The sequence below is a fragment of the Dendrobates tinctorius genome, unplaced genomic scaffold (genome assembly GCF_039654945.1).
Source record: "Dendrobates tinctorius isolate UK_male_01 unplaced genomic scaffold, ASM3965494v1 ptg000056l, whole genome shotgun sequence".
Classification (NCBI taxonomy): Eukaryota; Metazoa; Chordata; class Amphibia; order Anura; family Dendrobatidae; genus Dendrobates; species Dendrobates tinctorius.
The window spans coordinates 11,419,615-11,441,574 of record NW_027361724.1 but is presented as its reverse complement, the minus strand read 5'-3'; the positions used below and the strand labels follow the sequence as shown (position 1 = coordinate 11,441,574).

At 40.7% G+C, this 21,960-nt stretch overlaps 1 protein-coding gene across 2 annotated transcripts in view; it reads left to right on the top strand.

Annotated features, from left to right (window-relative positions):
- Positions 1 to 21,960, top strand: part of CERKL (CERK like autophagy regulator) — a 285,626-nt gene that overhangs the window by 156,429 nt on the left and 107,237 nt on the right. For both annotated transcript variants that reach the window (XM_073577491.1, XM_073577490.1), the window contains one exon: positions 17,424 to 17,555. In XM_073577491.1, coding sequence (XP_073433592.1) covers positions 17,424 to 17,555 — 132 coding nt within the window. The remainder of the gene's footprint in view (positions 1 to 17,423; positions 17,556 to 21,960) is intronic.

The following is a 21,960-nucleotide window of genomic DNA, read 5'->3' as shown; positions in this document are numbered from 1 at the left end:
GAACTTTTATATTTTTTAAAACATTTTTTTCACTTTTGGCATGCTTCAATAGTCTCCATGGGAGACTGGAAGCTGCTATAACCCAATCGACTCAGCTACATACAGGCGCTGATCAGTACTCGTATGAACAGCGACCACTGGGCCGTGCTCACAGCAAGCCGGCAGTGACAACCATAGAGGTCTCCAGGAGACCTCTGGTTGTCATGCCAACCCATTGGTGACCCACAATCACGTGATGGAAGTCACCGGTGGGCGGATTTCCTGAACGATTGCCGGAAGCGCATGTTAAATGCCGCTGTCAGCATTTGACAGTGGAATTTAACGGATTAATAGCCGCAGGTGGATCCCGATTCCACCCCCGGCTATTCCGGGCACATGTCAGCTGTTCAAAACAGCTGACATGTCCCAGGAGAAGAGGTGGGCTCACCGCCAGAGCCCACATCAAAGGGAGGGTGTCTGACATTGGCGTACTATTGCTCCAATGTCGGAAAGGGGGTAAAGTAGTACTACCCCCTGAGAAATTTATGGCACGTATCATAAATATGCCATAAATGTCTCAGGTGATAAAACTTCTTAAAATTGTAGTAGAACTTTTAGGTGGAACTGAAACTAGTGCCTATTAATCAAAAATAGGAGGAATCACCCAGGGCCGGCTCCAGGTTTTTGTGGGCCCAGGACAAGAGTCTTAGTGGGCCCCTTTAACACATACCATGATTCATGATGCACAGATAAGAAATATATAAGTATAGCACAATGCCAAAAATTTCACTTACTTCTTACATTACATGAGTGATATCTATTGTAAATTCTGCAATAACTCAGAAGCTGGCAAAGTCGGCATCCATGTGCTGGGAGTATTCAAAAGTCTGCAGTCACACAGAGTGACTGCAGAATTTTCATTTTAGACCAGACAGTATAGTCCTCCATGCAGTATTATTGGCACCATATAGTCTTCCATACAGTATTATGGGCACCACATAGTCTTCCATATAGCATTATCGGCACCACATAGTCCTCCATACAGTATAATGCATCCCATATAATGTTACATACAGAATAATGGATCCCATGTAATTCTCCATACAGTAAATGGGCCCCATATAATGTTCCATACAGTATAATGAGCTCTATATAATGCTCCATACAGTATAACGGGCTCCATATAATGCTCCATACAGTATAACAGGCCCCATATAATGCTCCATACAATATAATGGTCCCATATAATGCTCCATACAATATTATGGGCACCACATAGTCCTAGATATAGCATTGTGGGCACCACATAGTCTTCCATACATCATCGGCACCACAAAATCCTACATACAGTATTATGGTCACCACATAGTTCTCCATACAGTATAATGTTCCCCATATAATGTTCCATACAGAATGATGGGCCCCATGTAATGCTTCATGCAGTATATGGACCCATTTAATGGCCCATACAGTATAGTCGGCTCCATATAATGTTCCATACAGTGTATAAGGGCCCCATATAATGCTCAATACAGTGTATAATGGCCCCATATAATGCTCCATACAGTATAATGGCCCCATATAATGCTCCATACAGTATAATGGTCCTCTTATATTGCTCCAAACAGAATAATTGCCCCATACAGTGCTCCATACAGTATAGTGGTCCCCATATATTGCTCCATACAGTATATAATGACCCCATATAGTCTTTTGTGCAATACATAATGCCCCATATATTGTTCCATACAGTATAATTATCCCATATAATGCTCCATACAGGATAATGGACTCATATATTGCGCCATACAGTATAATGGCCCCATATACTGCTCCATAGAGTATAATGGCTCCATAAATTGCTACATACTTAAAAAAATAAATACGGTAATCAACTCTCCTCAATTCACATAGCTCAGATCTCCTCAGTGTCTTCTGACTCTCTGCCCTGCTCAGCAGAGGGCACGCTGTAGTGACATCATTGTGCCTTCTGCCTGGAGATGTCACAGAGAGTCAGTAGACACTGAAGAGACTGGAGCAACAAAGAAGAGATAAGCATTTAGGGGAGGGGTCTGATAGCATGCTGGTATTCCAGATGGTGAGTGCCCCCCAGTTTGTCCAGGGTGGTGACACTGGCCCTGGAATCACTCATGCTTCTTCGACATCTTCTCTGTTGATGTTTATGTTAGTTGGTGAAACAGTCTTTCTCTAAGGGCGAGGTCACACTTGTGAGTGCAATTCGAGAAACTTGTACGAATCTCTCGCCTCAATACCCAGCACTGCCGCCGGCACTCAGGACCAGAGTGTGTGGCTGCATGTCTTTCTATGCAGCTGAACACTCCGGTCCGAACCGCTGGTGGCAGTGCCGGCTAATGAGTCAAGAGACTTGCGTGAGTTTCTTGCATTGTACTTGCAATGTGTGACCCCAGCCTAATCCTATAAACAGTAATGAGGATAGCCACATTCATTTATGGCCACCTCATCTACTGCTTTCTGGAGTGTCCCTTAGGCATCAGGAGACCCAGGTTCTGCCAGAACATAGGTTTCTCAGACATAGCCTCACCATGCTATGCACCAATCCATCCTCAACTGTTTGGCTTGGAAATTGCATATTAGCGCAGCCATCAGATACAGCAGACATCTCCGTGACCAGAAGCATTGGAGTATTGTTAGTCTTGTTTCCTCCTAATCTATAGCACTTACGGCGACTGCAGGTTTCAATTGTAGTTCTACATGATGTGCATATAGGGTTAGATGTAGCAGAAGATGCCTTAACCATTATTGCATTACTTTTTGTTGTAGATTCTATTTCTTTGAGCAGTAATTTTCAAGAATGTTAATGTTCGCTGAGGAATGTTAGCTATTCTCATGTAGTTGCAGGGGCTGCGTTTTTTTTAGTTACAGCTGAGGAGAATGTTATTTTCATAAATGACTTAGATTTTGTTAATTTTTTACTTGCCTCACCTCCATCCCCCAAACTTCATCTGCAGAGGATACAAGTGTGATTATTCATTTATTTATTAAATAGTCTTTAAAGGAAACCTGTCACCAATGATTTTTCTATGTAACTAATGATATAAAGTGTATTATAAACATCTTTTTTCAACTTGTTCTTGTGGAAATCAAACTATTTTATCAAAGCTAGAAAATAAACTTGTATCAGCACTTTGCGGCTCTGCTCCAATCCTCTGAGTGGAGTCACAGTGCTGAGTAGTAACCGCTGTGCTAAGGCTAGCTTCACATTTGCGCTTTTGAGCACAGAGACGGCCTGCGCATGGCCGCCGCTAAGCCCCGCCCCTGTCGCGCCTCCGCCGGTAGCTCTGCCTGCCAGCGCATGACGCTGCATGCGTCTTGCGTCCCCTATCTTTATCACTGGGGCAGGTTGCGTTTGGCGCTGGTCAGCGCACCGTGAAAAAGATGCATGCGCCGCCAAACGCATACTGCGCACGGCCTGCTCCCCCAGTGATAAAGATAGGGGACGCAGGACGCATGCAGCGTCATGCGCCGGTAGGCGGAGCTACAGGCGGAGGCGTGGCAGGGGGTGGGGCTTAGCGGCGGCCGTGCGCAGGCCGTCGCTGCGCTCAAAAGCGCAAATGTGAAACTAGCCTAATGGTTTCTGTAATGCTCTCTGTAATGTGCTAAGGGTGGCTGTAATTATGCCTCCTTTTTTTAGACTGTGTTCACATGTTGTGGCTGCAATGAGTTTCTTTTTTTGCCAGTAGAACTGCAACATTTTTGCCTTCATTTTTGAGAATCACAGAAAAACATGCCGACATTGCGACAAAACTAAATGGAATGATCAGAGTTTGTGTACACTGCCTCAAAGTGTAAATGTGCTGATGAGGATGTCAATCAAGGTACAGTGGGTGTGTTGTCCGCGGAGACACAGATTATAGTGGCGATCGTTCATTGCATTTTTTTTGCACTCCTAACCTCACCAAGTCCTTTAAGTGTAGTGAAGTGAAGCTCTTTGGTGTTCCCACACAGTTTAATACCTCTTTTATCATTTCCATGTAGTATGGCGCCCTTATAAATCCCACCTCACAAATTGACGCCCACTTACCTACACAGTATGATGCCCCCTCAGTGTCCCCCACACACTGTGATAACCTAACAGTGCCTTTCCCACAAAATGTCTCCCTTACACATTATGAGGCCTCCTGCAAAATTATGACCCCTCAGTGAATCCACACACTGAGATGTCTACAGTACCTTCCCACATTATATGGTGTCCGATAGTGTCCACCACAAAGTGTGATGTCTCTTACATTATGATGACCACACATAGTATTATGCATCTACATGTATACTACAAATTACAACCTGTTCTCACATTCCCTAATAGCACAGAGTGGTATTAAGTTGATTCACAACCAAAAGGTCACCGGTTGGAATTGAGCAGCCATGAAAAAGATTTCCCAAGAAAAGAGAAACAGCATTATCCAACTCATCAATAGCACTCTCTCGGCCAAGAAAATTGCTAAACTGCATTACGTAAGTGCCACGACAGTTGGAAGAGTATGAAACTAAGTCTGTCCATCCATTCAAAAGCCAAGAGGCGGATATCCAGGGAAAATATAGTGGTCAACAAGTCAGCTCCTCACAAGGTTTATCAGTTCTTGCATGAGAAACACAGCAGTGAAGGTGGCTCGTATGCTTCGTAGTAGTGAGATCACAGAGAATGAGAATCATGCAAGCACCATGCGACACATGTTAGGCAAGTCTGGAATGATAGCCCGAAAAAAGTTGAAGATGCCTCAACCTTAATATTGTCATATGAAGCGTTGGCTTGAGTTTGCAAAAAGGTATGTAAAGTGGACAGTAGAAGATTGGAAATGGGTGATTTGGAGTGATGAGATGAAAATCAATAGACTAGGCTCTGATGGCTGCAAATAAGTCTGGAAGAAACATGGAGAAAAAGAGGCTAATAGATCGAAAAATTGAAGGCGTTGGATATTTGACCAGGATCAATGGTGGTCTCAATGCTGAGCTATTTGTGAGTATCCTACAAGACAAGTTACTTCTTACACTTGAGTACTATGGGTATGAAAAGGACGACATTGTGTTCCAGGAGAACTATGACCCAAAGCATTCATCGAGATTGTCGAAAAATGGTTCAGTGACAATGAAGTAGAGGAGCTGGATGTAACGTGTACCTGTCCTGTGTGACACGACCCGCAGGTCAGTAACTGAAACAACAAGACTGTCACGTATACCTGTCCTGTGTGACACGACCCACAGGTCGGTAACTGAAACAACAAGACCAAAGGGGAACACCGGGGAAACAGTTACAATGGTGGGCCCTGCAATAGGGAACCAGGACGTGGAGACCTCCTGCACTCCCCTGAGGCAGTGTCCCTGAACACTCCTAATGCTCCCTATACAGGCTCTTCACTTGTTGCCAACCAGGATACCTGAATCCCTCACTAGCCCTGCACCTATCCCTTACTAGGGAACTGGTTAGTGCGGACACTGGTCCCACCGCTGCACTAATACACACGAAGGAAAATACACCAAATGGGGGAAAACAACAAAACACTTATCTTTCTCTGCTGCAGTCACCGGGCAGCAGAGTTCATCACCGGATTAGCTTTCAGCAGTGGCTCAACACCTAAGAGCCAGCTGCTACCTTCACCATCTTCAGGAGTGGCTCGACACCTAAGAGCCAGCTGCTACCTTCACCATCTTTCTCTGCTGCAAACATCGGGCAGCAGAGTTCATCATCAGATCAGCTTTCAGCAGTGGCTAAACACCTCAGAGCCAGCTGCTAACTTCACCGTGGTTGGAATCCACCAAGGACCTGCTATAAGCAACCCCAGCTGATAGACCAGGTGACCTTATATAGCAAAGGAGGAGTGGTCACATCAGCAGGGAAAACAACAGACATGTAATAACACCTGTGACCACCGGGGGCAAAAAACCCATATTAGGTCCCCAAAGGCCTGAAAGGAAAAATAAAATGAGGGAATTCCGAACCTGACGCAGATCCAAGAATTGGACTGTGACACTGGATTGGCCCCACAGTCCCCAGACCTCAACCCAATTGAATACTTGCGTGTAGAGTTGAAGAAAAAACTGAATACATACCCACGTGAGTTAACCAGTGTACACCAACTCTGGGAATGTGTAGAAGATACCTGGGATCAGATTTAGATTGAGACATGCTTGAATCTGAATGAGAGCATGACCAGAAGGATTCAGGCAGTGTTGAAAGCCGAAGGTGAATTTACAAAATACTAACACAGTAATTAAAATGTAGATTTTCAGAAACAAAACAGTAACAATGCAGTGGCATGACAATAATCTGCATAATTAATCATATTATAAAAATCATATATTACAAATTTACATATGAGGTACACAAGATTGTTGTCTATAAAACGACGGTAGTCTCACATTCAAAGCAGTTGTGGAAGGTGAGATTGGAAACCTGAAAGTCAAAAGTTCAAAACATTGCTACCCTTTTGCTTGTTAGTGTATACAGTCATATGTTAAAGTTTGGGCACCCCTATTAATGTTAACCTTTTTTCTTTATAACAATTTTGGTTTTTCCAACAGCTATTTCAGTTTCATATATCTAATAACTGATGGACTCAGTTATATTTCTGGATTCAAATGAGGTTTATTGTACTAACAGAAAATGTGCAATCTGCATTTAAACAAAATTTGACAGGTGCAAAAGTATGTGCACCCTTATAATTTTCTTGATTTGAACACTCCTAACTACTTTTTACTGACTTCCTGAAGCACTAAATTGGTTTTGTAACCTCATTGAGCTTTGAACTTCATAGCCAGGTGTATCAAATCATGAGAAAAGGTATTTAAGGTGGCCACTTGCAAGTAGTTCTCCTATTTGATTCTCCTATGAAGAGTGGCATCATGGGCTCCTCAAAACAGCTCTCAAATGATCTGAAAACAAAGATTATTCAACATAGCTTTTCAGGGGAAGGATACAAAAAGTTGTCTCAGAGATTTAACCTGTCAGTTTCCACTGTGAGGAACATAGTAAGGAAATGGAAGAACACAGGTACAGTTCTTGTTAAGCCCAGAAGTGGCAGGCCAAGAAAAATATCAGAAAGGCAGAGAAGAAGAATGGTGAGAACAGTCAAGGACAATCCACAGACCACCTCCAAAGACCTGCAGCATCATCTTGCTGCAGATGGTGTCACTGTGCATCGGTCAACAATACAGCGCACTTTGCACAAGGAGAAGCTGTATGGGAGAGTGATGCGAAAGAAGCCGTTTCTGCAAGCACGCCACAAACAGAGTCGCCTGAGGTATGCAAAAGCACATTTGGACAAGCCAATTACATTTTGGAAGAAGGTCCTGATGAAACAAAGATTGAGTTGTTTGGTCATACAAAAAGGCGTTATGCATGGAGGCTAAAAAACACAGCATTCCAAGAAAAACACTTGCTACCCACAGTAAAATTTGGTTCCATCATGCTTTGGGGCTGTGTGGCCAATGCCGGCACCGGGAATCTTGTTAAATTGAGGGTCGCATGGATTCAACTCAGTATCAGCAGATTCAGGACAATAATGTGCAAGAATCAGTGACGAAGTTGAAGTTACGCAGGGGATGGATATTTCAGCAAGACAATGATCCAAAACACCGCTCCAAATCTACTCAGGCATTCATGCAGAGGAACAATTACAATGTTCTGGAATGGCCATCCCAGTCCCCAGACCTGAATATCATTGAACATCTGTGGGATGATTTGAAGCGGGCTGTCCATGCTCGGCGAGCATCAAACTTAACTGAACTGGAATTGTTTTGTAAACAGGAATGGTCACAAATACCTTCATCCAGGATCCAGGAACTCATTAATAGCTACAGGAAGCGACTAAAGGCTGTTATTTTTGCAAAAGGAGGATCTACGAAATATTAATGTGACTTTTATGTTGAGGTGCCCATACTTTTGCACCGGTCAAATTTTGCTTAAATGCAGATTGCACATTTTCTGTTAGTACAATAAACCTCATTTGAATCCAGAAATATAACTGAGTCCATCAGTTATTAGATATATGAAACTGAAATAGCTGTTGCAAAACCAAAATTGTTATAAAGAAAAAAGGTTAACATTAATGGGGGTGCCCAAACTTTAACATATGACTGTATATAGTCATGGCTAAAAGTGTTGGCACCCTGGCACCCAGAAAATGAAGTATTTCTCCCAGAAAATTATTGCAATTACACTTCTTGTTGTACACATCTTTACTTAATTTGTGTGTATTGGAACAACCCAACAAACTGAGGAAAACAAGGCAACTTGGACATCATTTCACACAAAACCCCAAAAATTGGCCGCACAAAAATGTTGGCGCTCTCATGTTAATATTTGGTTGCACACCCTTTCGAATAAATAATTGCAATCAATTGCTTCCTATAACCATCAGCAAACATCTTATACCTCTCAACTGGAATTTTTCTTTGTAAATTGCTTCAGATCTCTCAAATTGAAGGGTGCCTTCTCCCAACAGCAATTTTAAGATCTCTCCACAGATGTTCAATGGGATTCAGATCAGGAATTACTGCTGGCCACTTCAAAACTCTCAAGTGCATTGTTTCTATCCATTTAAGGGGGGTTCTTGAAATATGTCCTTGTCCTACCTAGGACGCAAATCCAGCTTTCTGACACAAGGCACTACATTGCGACCCATAATCTTTTGGTAATCTTCAGATTTCATGATGCCTTACACACAGTCAAGACACCCAGTGCAAGAGGCAGCAAAACATCTTTGAAACTCCACACTATTTGATTGTAGGTACTGTGTTCTTTTCTTTGTAAGCCTCATTCCATTTTCAGTAAACAGTAGAATAATGTGCTTTACCAAAAAGCTCTATTTTAGTCTCACAAAACACTTTCCCTGAAGGATTTTAGCTTACTCATGCACTTTTTGTAACAACTAGTCCCCCATATACAAATGGAGGGCACAAGAAGAGATCTCTTCTTGTGTCCTCCATTTGAATATGGGGGACTAGTTGTTACATTTATGTGAAGTGCCCTATTCATTTTTTGGACTTTTTTTGTTGATACATCATGTACTTTTTGGCAAACTGCAGCCTAGCTTTTTTGTGTCTCTGTGCCAGCATTGAAGTCCTCCTGCCATAGCGTTTCATTTCATTCAAATATTAATGGAAACTTCATGCTGACACTGATGCACCCTGAGCCTGCAGGACAGTTTAAATTTCTTTGGAGCTTAATTGGGGCTGATTATCCACCATCCGAACCTTCTTGAGTTTCAAACCTTTATTAATTTTTCTCAGCCATCCATGTCCAGGGAGATTAGCGACAGTGCTTTGGGTTGTAAACTTTGTGACTATGTTGCACATTGTGGTCAAAGGAACATTAATATCTCTGGAGGTAGACTTATAACCTTGAGATTGTTGACATTTTTCAGCAAAATTGATTCTCAAGTCCTCAGACAGTTCTCATCTCCTCTTTCTGTTTTTCATGCTTAGTGTGGCACACGCAGACACACAATGCAAAGGTTGAGTAAGCTTCTCCCGTTTTTATCTGGTTTCAGGTGTGATTTTCATATTGCCCACACCTGTTGCTTTCACCAGGTGAGTTTGATCAAGCATCACATGCTTGACACAAATTTTGGAAAGGTGACAACAATTATGTCCAATTTGCCTTTTTTCCTCTGTGTTTTTTTGTGTTGTTCCAATACACAAAAAGGAAACTTGCATAACAAAACATGTGGAATTGCAATAATATTCTCGGAGAAATACTTCATTTTCTGAAATAATTTCAAGGGTGCCAACGCTTTTGGCAATGACTGTATATGAAACAATGTAGAATGGCAGCATTTCCATTTAAATAAAAGTGTAGCCTTGTACTCATTCCCAGCCCACGTCCACAACATTTCGGTTCTGTAAGGAACCTTTTCAAGTGAGCAAAATAGTGCTAGTGCCCATCTAGATATCTCCTTTAGTGTATGTGTATATAGCTAGGTACCTTCATTTATCCATTTTAAGAAATAGATTTATATTTAAATTAGGTACAAATCTTATTAATATTTAATTCTTATTAAATTCTTATTACTTTTTTTTGTTGTTTTGTACTTTGTTTTTGTTGTTTGTATTTTTATATTTCAGGATTTTTTCAACGATGGAAAAGCTATTGTGAAAGCTATAAAAAATCAAATCAAAATTCAGCTTTTAGAACAGAGTTGATATTTTGTTTCTTGACTTCACAAGCGCGAACGTTGCTATAACCGTTTATGATATTCTTTATGTTACTTATTAACTATGGTGGCTTATGATTAACGTGTACAGTTTATCTGTAGCAGCAACGGCAAATGACAGCTAAAATGTATTAGTTGCATTTAGATTAAACTGCTTTTCCTTCTTCAGTGATTAATGTATGTACTTGAATGTAATATATTTCAAAGAACTTGGATTTTTTTTGTTTTTTTGCATGAACCCATTGACCATAAATTGGAGCCCTAAAACTGCACAGATGTGAGTCTGCAAGTAGCGTCTCTGCTACCCTATCAGCTTTTGTTTAGTGAACACCGTGATTAACCCCCACTTTTCATGGATCACTGATTCACAGATAGATCAAGTTTAAACTAGCACATATTAGTAGGTTTGTTACTATGAGAGGAACAGTTGGCCATTCTTTATCCCTCTGCTGCTTCTCTACAGTTCTGAAAGCTGAAGAGAAAGTAATAGAATATGAATTGCCATCTTACAATGGGATTTAAATATTATACTCCAGTTAGCGCTCAATCGGACATAATGGTCTTAGAAAATCCAAACAATGTAACATCAATATACTGGGCGCTCTTACAAAGTAGGTTCGGTAGCTACGTACAATTTATTTTACAGACCTCAGATGATGGAATAGAGCCGTTTGTCGGCAGATTAGAAGAGGATTGTATTGTAGGACGTGGATTTTAAAAATACATAAAGTGCTTTCAAGTTAATATGTTTTCGATATGAAACTCTTCATTGCAAAATTTAATTTACTAGATTCCAGTTTGGCCTTTTTAGATATTTTTTTCAAATTTTACTTACCACAAAAGGGGGGATTAAGGGGAGAAGCGAGTACAGTCCTACAATTGTATGAACATAATCAGAGATTTTATAAAATGTACTGAAGAACAAAAAGAGGAGATGAGAACTGTCTGACGACTTGAGAACCAGTTTTGTTGAAAAATATCAACAATCTCAAGGTTATAAGTCTACGTCCAGAGATATTAATGTTCCTTTGTCTGAATTTTACTTTTATGGTTATTATATTATTTATACATTTTTTTTTTATTTTTCATACATTTCTTTGAGTGGATACATTTCTAGGTGAGCTCTTTTTACAGGTATCTATTAACCCTCCGCCATCTATGTACTCCAATGAACTGCTAGAATATAAGTGAATGGTCACCACCCTGAGCTAGGTGAATAATTGGCATCTTGTTTGCACGACATGTCCAAGACTTCTTTCTATGAAGAATTAAGGACTATATGTGGATATCGCCTCTCCTAGATGGAATCTGTTGGCAGTGAGGGTATAACTTCTCAGAACAGTCTAATGGAGGAGGCCTAGTCAACACATGTCATCTGATGCTTGTCCTTGTGAGCCGCTCTGGACCGTCAGATAAATGATCTGGCAACTCTAAAGAGAGTTAGGAAGAATACCTTTGTATTACGCCATCATTCTATTGCCTGCGAGTTAATAACTTAATAAATGTCCTGGTAAAGACTGCGGTATGTTTAGGGGTTAGGTGGGAATTATATATGTAGCACATACAATATTTTTCTATGGGCGGCAGAAAAGAAATCTATTAATCTTTATCTTTTCTTGAAGTCCTAAAAGGAGTAATGTGATGCAATTTACCAATGATAAAGTAAATAATTTTTTGAAAACCCATTATTATGGGTCTAACTGGGATCAGCACCATAATCCTTCAAGAGCCAACAACTGGCATTGTCTTATTTCCTCATCTACGGGCAAGGAGGACCTCAATTTCACACCTACCCTAAATGTTATTTATGGGTGAGGTTTCTACACATGTGGAGGTTATATCCGGGTCTGGATATATGGTGATGCCTTACAACCAGTGCACATGCTACACATGGGGTTACCTTGATTCTTGATTTAGGGTGGAACTTACCTCTTCTGAAACAGGAGACAACTTGACCTATATAGAAAGCCAAGTACTTTGACTATATTATTTTTTGCAAATCTAACATTGTATTGACTCCTAAAGAACCTCTAACGCTGGATGGGAAATGCATTGAATATTGATATGCATTGGTGCAAATACTGTATATACATGCAGGAATGGGTTTACTGCGACAGAGATGAGCTAGACGACCACAGCGTCTGATTTCTCCTACTCCTACACTGATTAGAAGCACTTCTCCTTCTTATTAAACAGTGTAAATTTATTTAGGCAGTGCAGGGGTTAATCTGCTCTGTTGATAACTCCTGGAGATAAGGCTCCCAGCTGTGCACTGTTAGCCACTCCCATCTCCTATATAATCTGGGTCCTGGCTAGCACTCAGTGTCAGAGTGTCAGAGTTAGCTTATGCTGCATGGCTGGAGGTTGTTGTTGGTTATTATAGGAGAAGGCTTTTGGCGGGTTTATCTGTGACTGTTCCTAGGTTTTGAGTGTGTGATAATTCCCTTTCTACTCCTACTTTGGTTTAACCCCATCTTCCACTCCCTTGTTCATTCCTCTGTTATATTTGTAAGTATATTTGTTTGTTTGGAATTTTTCTTTATCACTTTTTGTATTGCCTTGTTAGTCTTCTTGGTGTACTACGATATACTACTACTCCCCTCTTCCCTGGGTAGGGGGAAAGGGACAGACTGAGAGTGGATTCAGGAGCTAAGGCAAAGTATGTGGCCCTGACATCTTCACCATCAGGAGTAATCTGGGGAACAGGGAGAGCTAGGGTGCACCTAGCATTAGGGACAGGGAAGGAGCCTCTGGTCCTGGGACACCTGACAAAAGAGTTGTGACAATACCCTTATATAAACCTCTTGAAGACACTATAATTTGTTTGCATCTGAGTTACATAGACCACTGCTATAACTGTTAATAGACAGTGGTAACAATAGGTTATGGCACACTACTATTGCTATATCATTAACGTTATATTATTGATTCTATTCCCTTTAGACACATTATTATTATTATTATTATTATTATTAATAACTATGTCTGAGATACTTGGGCTGTGTTGTTATAAACTACATGTTATGATTGTGGCCACTATTATTGTGACTAGACTACTAATGTGACGATATAGAAGTGTCGCCGACTCTATAAATCTTACTACATTACTATATGATCGTAATTGTCAGGGGTCTTTATCTGTCCCTTATCAATTAACATTAATCTTTTTGCTCAATTTACTCAATTTTATAATTAGGATCTGAATAAGGCATAATATAGGCCACAAGACCTGATAGGGACCCTAGGGCCAGTCCTCGTTGAGCAAGGGCGCCCTTTATGTTTCATCAGGATGCCAACCTCCGCTCCTGCGCAGGCGTACTTCTCTGCCCTGTTAAGGGCAGAGCAAAGTACTGCAGTTGGCAGGCACCAGGAAAGGTCAGAGAGGCCCAGGTGTTGTGCACTGCAGTATTTTGCTCTGCACTCAACAGGGCAGATAAGTACACCTGCACAGGAGCGCAATGCCAGGGAGCAATGAAGCAAGTTGGAGGGCAGCATCGCAAGAAGATGGGAGGCGCTGGACCCGGACCTGTGACACCCATCGGACAGGCCAACCCCTGGGTCAATATAATAAAACTTATTTTTCTTATCTTGCAGGTCTGATTGGGGGCTTATCTACAGCATTATAGAATGCCCTAGATAAGCCCTGAAAGGTGGTGGCCCCATCTTATATCGGCCAAAACTGCTGACAGATTCACTTTAATGTTTTTTTTTTTCACTTTATCTTTACTGGTTTTTTTTTTTACCATTTTGTGATATAAGTTGTCTGTTTGAGTAATATCTGTTATCCAGCAAAATCCAGGGCCTCATGTACATCGAAGAATACAAGCCTAATTGTACCTTTGTCATTATATCATATTTATGTCCCTAATGAACAGTTAGAATGGAGAAGACCCATGTACAGATCCCTACGGTACTAACATGTAACCGGAGCTTCCCCTGATCATTCTTCATTGACTAAAACATTCTGTCACCTAAATCTCCGTCACTGCCATTACCATTCATCAGCAATCCCCGAATTTGCAATTAAGATGTCGGTTCATTACTGCCAGTTACAGGAATAAACACCTACAAAGAAAAGAACTTATCCAAATGGCCTTCATTCTGGGACCGTACAATGTAACATGGAAAAAAAATCAATGGTCGTATCGTGGCTTTTAATCAGAGTCCAGGTGGCGATGGAGCCGAGCACCACTGTCAATTCCACGCACTGTTTATGCTAATATCACTAATTCCTTTACATCCGATCTCTGGGGACGCAGCTGGGACTATAATTTCTTCTGTGTTGCTATCCTGTAGCCATATTTCTTTTTAACTGTCAGTTTTTTAATTGCAAGCTCGGATATTGAGGGGTTCATTTTTGGACGCCTATACGAAACGCTTTAATAGCTCGGATATTGAGGGGTTAATTTTTGGACGCCTATGCAAAACGCTTTAATGATGGCTTTTTTTTTGTTCTTATATCGGATTAGGACATTCCCAAAGCTGCTGTGGAAACATTATATATGCTTCCGTTGCGTTAGCCTTAATGAACACGATCTCATCTGGAGTTTCAATTTACGCCATTACTCGGCCACTGTAGGCAATAATTTTCTGTTTAGAATGATTACCAGCGTGATATTTGTTTAATGACGTTTAGAAACAGAAAATTGTGCAAAGAATTAATAATTACCGTATCAGGATTATTAATTTTTTTTTTTTTACTTACATTATAAATTTACTAATTATAATTAAGAAAAAAAATTAAATCTTTGGAAAAAAAATAGATCTGTCCCCTCCAATTCCTCTTCTAAATTACTGCTCTCTGGTAAAAATACCTGATATTAATTATCCACCCTCTCTAGAGGCCTAAAATTAACATCATAGCCACTGTTTGGGTTTAATGCTAATTTTATTGAAGTTGTTTTGCAAAGCGAAATATATTAAAATTAATAGGGCAAATGACAGTGGGTTGTTAAAATTAATTACGTTGCCATTTTCTTTTCTTTTGGTTTACGAGGCTTGGTAGTAGTAGCGAATTTCCTGTGCACCTGCTCCTGCTGTGGCCTAAGTGATATAGCGTCTACAAATCCAGAAAATTGTAGTATCAAATCTCCACACCAACTGTGCCAGCAGCACTATCATCAAATCCCTGCTGAGAGGCGTTTCCCATCCAATCCCTCAGGATATTTTCTTTCCCGGACCCTCTGTCGCAGATCTGAACTCTGACCTGAACCTTTTTCCTTACATCATGCAGTAGGTGCAGCAGAAGCGCCTCTTGTCCCGGACAAGCTGCAAAAGTATCTTCATACCCATAGCCTCATTAGCAGGTCAGCGATTCACTTGCCTTGGGCTACTTGGGTATCAAATTTTAGCTCTTACTTCTACATTAATTTTATTAAATTGCTTTATGATAAGCAACAACAGCTCCGTAAGTTTGTCTGCTGCGACCTTTTCAAAGGATTTGTGCACCGGATATCCCGGCTTTTTGTTCTCCTGCATAGTGAAACTTTAAAAACTTTTTCATTGTTAATTGTTTACGTTAATGTATCACAATGTAGAAACTTTTCTATTTCTCTTCTTTACACGCTGCAACTATGATTTCCAGTTGCGTATAACATGCATGTAAAACTGGAGTTTTCAAAAGCTGTTTTTTATTTTATTTTTTTTTTTACATTTTTCATTATTTTTGCATTGACATTTTTGGCCACCTTATCCAAGTCTATAGCGCAAAACACCATGAAATACGTCTAAGGCTAAATTCTCACATTGCTTTTTAGCTGCGCTTTTTTTTGGGGGGGGGGCCGCAAGCGAAACCTGCTCTCTTGGCAGTAAAGAATTTGCATAAAAAAAGCATTTTTTGCTGCGTTTTTTTTTTGCTGCATTTTTTTTTTGTCTCTCGTGCCTGTTGGTAGTTTTGTGCCCTCCTAAAAAACGTGATTTAACTTCCACACAGTGAAAACTGATACCTGCGTTTTAGTTGCATTTCTGCTCTTCCCTATTGTTTCCTATGGGTGAAAAGACGCTGCAAATATGCTGAAAGAATTGACATGCTGCAGTTTGCAAAAACGCAGCCATTTTCCAAATCAGTCTGGAAAATAAAGCAACGTATTTGCATGAGTTTTTTGAAATTGCAATGTGCAGGTACTGTGAAACGAAGCTTACGATTTGCAGAAAAAAAAATGCAGCAAAAACGCTGTGTGTGAACATAGCCTTACAATGATAGAAAGACCGGCACTCACTTGTAAAATTTCAGAGTTTGTACATTTTAGTCCATGCTCTTCAGTGCATATGAAGAGTTCCTATTTAATCTGCAGTTTGAGATGAAAGACGAAACATATCACGTGCACTGACGAAGGTGGAATCAAGATTTACAAACTCTGCAAATTTGCAAGCGAGCGTCGATCTTTTTATCATTGTTTGAAATGGCTTGCATTGCCGACCCTAGACAGGAGCATCGTTTATTCTGAGTGCCGATTGGAATTTCTATCCATATGAAATAGGTCTGCTTAGAAAATAAAAAAGCAAAGATAAAAAAGTCATTTAATCGATATTTTTTTTTAGAGATGTTCATGGTTTGTCACATACTTTGTTTTTCAATTTTCCACCCTGTATAAGGACACTGCTTCCTTTTAGCAAATGGAAATCTTTTCTGCACCTCTTCACTCAAAGCTGCTGATCCAACGGCACCGTAGACCGTACTATTCCATCCAGTGGAGTCCAGTGAAAAAAAAATGACATATGTTAAACGTGTTTTAACAAGAAATCCCACGGATGATAGCTGCTGGCGCTTACTTACGTCCTATAGATGATGGTGGCAACAGTAATAATGGAATCCATTTACCGGTAGATACTAATTTTTTTTTCCCAGCATATTCAAGAAGACACATACATTTGAAAATTTACAATGATACATAATTTTCGGAGAAAAATAAAAACAATGGGAAATTGCTACCAAATTGGCACAGATTTTTAAAGAAATTCTGTTCACTTGCATGGTACTATGTTTTCCAAATAAATGTTCTACAAGTTTATATCAAACATACTGAATGGAGAAGATGGAGTATTTTTTTCCCCCATCTTCTCCTCATTTGAGAAAATAGTATCACACTACAATCAAACTCTGATCAGCATGATCGGCCCGATTCTCTCGGATGACAGTAAATGCGGTCGTTTGACCCTAGCCTAATCCGGGACAATCCCCTTTACGTTGTCCTAATCTATATTTTCTTTCCTGACTTTTAATAATATTGTAACCTTGTACTTTTAATCTTTTAGGTTTCCCAAGTCGACCAAAACACCTTAAAGTCATCGTTAACCCTCACAGCCATAAAGGAGAAGCGTCCAATGTGTATTCCCGGCACGTTGCACCTCTTTTCAAGCAGGCTGACATTCAGGCACAGGTTACAGGTAAGTTTGTTTTAATAAATAAATCGGCTGAATAGAGATAGAAAATATTGCTAAGCAACCAAGACAAGCTGAACTTTCGGCTAATCCCCACCGGCTTTCAGCGGCAGCATAAATACAGTAAATCAGGTTACATACCCATTATTAATATATCGTCTCATCTCCGCTCTTCTTCATTCAGAGCCGTATTCCCATCAGCAGTCACTGTAATCTATTAACAAACGCTACATTAGAATCCGTATTTTGGATGCGTTTATGTTCTAACATAGGAAATATTTGCATAAATAAATACCTTCTTAATTTAACATTGTTTGTCCCATCTGTAAAAAGAGTCTAAGGTCTCTTATGCGTACCTGCCCCCATGGACTCACAACGACAATTTCTTTTTAGATAACCTGTCAGTCTGTTTTTGGAACGCAAGCATCCAAGGAAAACTCAAAGGAAAAAAATACAAACTTCATACAAACGTCTATACATACACATACAATCTGCATTCATGTTAAATCCTAATATTGTCTAGTTCCCCCTACCATAAAAAAAACTCTAACACAACACATGGACTCTGATAGATATCTGTCACCAAAATGTTAGCAGGAGGTCCTCTGAATACTGTAAATTATGAGTTGGAACCTCCATGGACTTGGGTTTTTAGCTCATCCCACAGATCATCAATCAGACTAAAGAGAATCTGTCAGTAGGTTTTTCTGCTGCGTAACCCGAGAGCAGTATAATGTAGTGGTGGAGAGACCCTAATTCCAGCGATGTGTCACTTACTGGGCTGTGTGCTGTTGTTTCAATAAAATTAGTGCTTTATCATGCAGGAGATTATCACTACAGGACAAAGTGTCTTGTACCTCCCGGTCCAAATCTGCCCCTCATCACTGATTAGCAACTTTCTATCAATTTACAACGCACAAAGAAAACTGCTGGTCATGTGGGCAGAGTTACACACAGCTCAGCATTCTGAGCACTGCTAGATCTGCAGCAGCGAAAATAGCGATTGTCACTAAATAACAGCATCCATCCCAGCAAATAAAACATCACTGGCCAGAGTTTAAAATAAAAAATACTACTAAATTTGCGGGAGAGGAGTTTTCAAAACTGGAAAACATCTTTAGGGTGTGTGCACACGGTGTGGATTTTGCTGCGGATCTGCAAGCAAGGTACAGTACAATGTTAGCCAATGGATTTTAGAAATCGCAGTGCACATGCTGCGGATATTTCCACGTGGATTTGCTGCGGTTTTAAATCCACAGCATGTCAATTCTTTCTGCGGATTCCGCAGCAGTTTGACACCTGTTCCATTGTCCAGGTGTCAAACCGCAGGGGAAAAAAGCAGGCAAATCCGCAGGTAAACCGCAGGTCATTTTACCTGCGGATTTACCTGCAAATTCGCGCCGAAAAATCTGCAGCAGAATCCGCACTGTGTGCATTCACCCTTAAGATATTTAAGTCAACATCTTAAACACTTCTCATGTTCTTCATACCATTCCGGAACAATCTTTCTAACGCAACAGGTGCATTATCTCGTTGAAGCCACTACCATGAGTGCCTATTACTGCCTTGTCGTAATAACATCCGCAAGAATGCCAGAACCCAAGTCCTGCCTTAATTAGCCAAATGTGGCCTAAACGTTGGGAGTGACATTGCACACGTTGCAACTGTGTCAAGCATTTTTCATAGTCGTCTGCAACTTTTTACCCTTTGGAGAATAACTGCAGTTGCGTTGTGATCGTGATTTTACAAGAAATTGTTTGCATTTTCATTCTGACATTATTTATTTTTTTAGTGTTTTTCATTAGAGGTCAAGGCACTATTTGCTTCAAATTTCCCAATTCACTAGAGTTCTAATTTTCATCACATTCATTTCACGTAATGAGTAAGAAAAAATATTTCCTTTTGAATGAAATAGGTTTTTATGTTGCAAAAAAGTTTATTATTTATCTATTTATAATGATTATATTAGTGTCATTCTCACTTTTATTCTGATCTATTACTCTAACCTAGCTTGTGCGTTTTTCTCCTGCTCGGTACAGAAGGGGTTTGATGACTGTGACACCTGGTGGCCACAGCAGGGAGATGAACACTACAGTAAAAAGCCTGCCGTGCTGCAACTAGCAAGATTTTATCTTATTGGGGTTTTTCTCTGAGTATTTTTTATGTGTACTTTGTAGATGTTGATGAAAATGGAGGCACTTACCATTAAACTTCATGCACAAATTTTGCCTTCGGTCCCGGAATTGGAAAAACTGCAGCCATATGTAAATAATCCATTTTAGATGGAATCTAAAGTCCTTGAAAAGATGAGATCACATCAGATGGCTCTCTTCTACTTGAGGTCATGGTGCTTACATACAGCAAAAGTTTTCAGGGCATCAAGGGCAAAATTTGCATTTACCTCTTACAGTGGGTGCGGAAAGTATTCGGACCCCTTTAAATTTTTCACCCTTTGCTTCATTGCAGCCATTTGGTAAATTCTAAAAGGTTCATTTTTTTTCTCATTAATGTACACTCTGCACCCCATCTTGACTGAAAAAAAACAGAAATGTAGAAATTTTTACAAATTTATTAAAAAATAAAAACTGAAATATCACATGGTCATAAGTATTCAGACTCTTTGCTCAGTATTGAGTAGTAGCACCTGGAGTGCCCTGCGGGGCCTGGGGGTACTCGGTACCGGGCCCGTCGACTTCCATGGGGGGATGGTGTCACGGCGGCAGCGACCCGGACCGTGGCCCAGAGCCATCCAGTAATAAAAATAAGGGTAAGTTGTGTGGTATTTATATGGTAAAAATGAAGATTAAAGTTATTAGATGGTGAAATACGTGACGCCACCTGTGGTATTCTGGTCAGAGGTGACCAGCGCTGCGGTGTTGTTCCTGTGGGATGGATGTTGGGCGCAGCCATGATGTTGTAGCCGTCCACAGGTAGGGCTGTAGTCCCAGGGCAAAGATGTTAAATAAATAGTAAAAATGGCTGTAAACGCTGGGGTGCAGATAAGTGAGAAGGACACAGAGAGGTGCAGTTTCTTTACCTTTTTACTGGTAATAGGTTGCAGTCCAGAGTACCACATACAGGTGATGGAATGAGTCCGGCTCGCCTGGAGGCTTTCAGGGGATCCACCTTGCCAGGTAGGGATTTAGGACCTTCCTTTCTGTGCTTTGTGTGTGGGTCTCCGCTGTATATAACTATGCTGCGACCCTCTATTCGTGATGGTTTCACTAACCTGTACGCCTGTCAGCGTGAGCCTATTCCACGGGTACCGTTCTCTTCACCGTTGGCCCCGGGCTCCTTATCCGCTGACGTGCCCTCAGGTGTGCACAGGAATTTACAATCCCCTGTACTTTCAGATTCGGCTATCAAGGCGTACAGCTCCTGTCAGCCTAGGACTCAGATGTCCCTTTTCTCTTTATTAGCGCTTCACTCAGGGGTCTGCTATATGCAGTATTTTAGCTTCCCTAGAGTCTCTCAGTCACTGCTCTTGTCCTTTCCCTCTTCACAGATCAGCTCCCTGTCTTCATCTTTCAGAAAGATCTCTTTACCTCACGTCCTCACGTTTAACTGTCATTATTTCTCCTCACAGCTGCTTCATTTCCATGACTACCCACTCAGCTGATTTCTAGATGACTCACCAACCCCCTCTGCTGGCCAGAATTTATAAGGCATCTCCCTTTTATGACCAGCAGCAGGAAATTGTGATATAATCTATGCTACCTGGCATGGGGGTCCCTTTCTGCCTCCAAGCATGACTTTACCCATTAGAGGGAGGTTATATCACTGTGACAACCAGACTCTGGGGTGTCACATTCCCCCCCAGTTAAGTTCAGTACTTCTGGACTGAGGAAACATAACAAGAATTGTTAACAACAACAATTAATGAAAATCTACAAACTCTTAAAAATTGTAAAAATGATCAAAAACCAGACAAGAAAAAGAAAACAATAGCACAGTTACTGCAGCGACCAGTGCTTAAGCTGCTATCCAGGAATTGTCTTTGTGCTTGTACCTGGAGTTTGGTTGGTGGGAACTGCCTTAACCCACTTTGTGTGTTGTCCCTGGGCGTGGCTACAGGGCACTCTGTAGATGGGCCTGTTTTTCGGCCACGTTGGCGGCTTATTTTAAAGGCCTTTTTGGAGTAATTATTTACAAATACAGTTCTGACCACACATAGTAACATAGTTTTGAAGGCTGAAGGAAGACCTTATGTCCATCTAGTTCAGCCTATTTTTAGTGCAGCTGTTTTGCATCGTTGATCCTGGGGAAGGCAAAAAACCCACTGAGTAGAAGCCAATTTTCTCCATAGGGAAAAAAATTCCTTCCCCTAAGCTGGGTCAACCATTTACCTATAATATTATGTTATTCGTAACCTTCTATACTGTTACTCACAAGAAAAGCATCCATTCCTTTC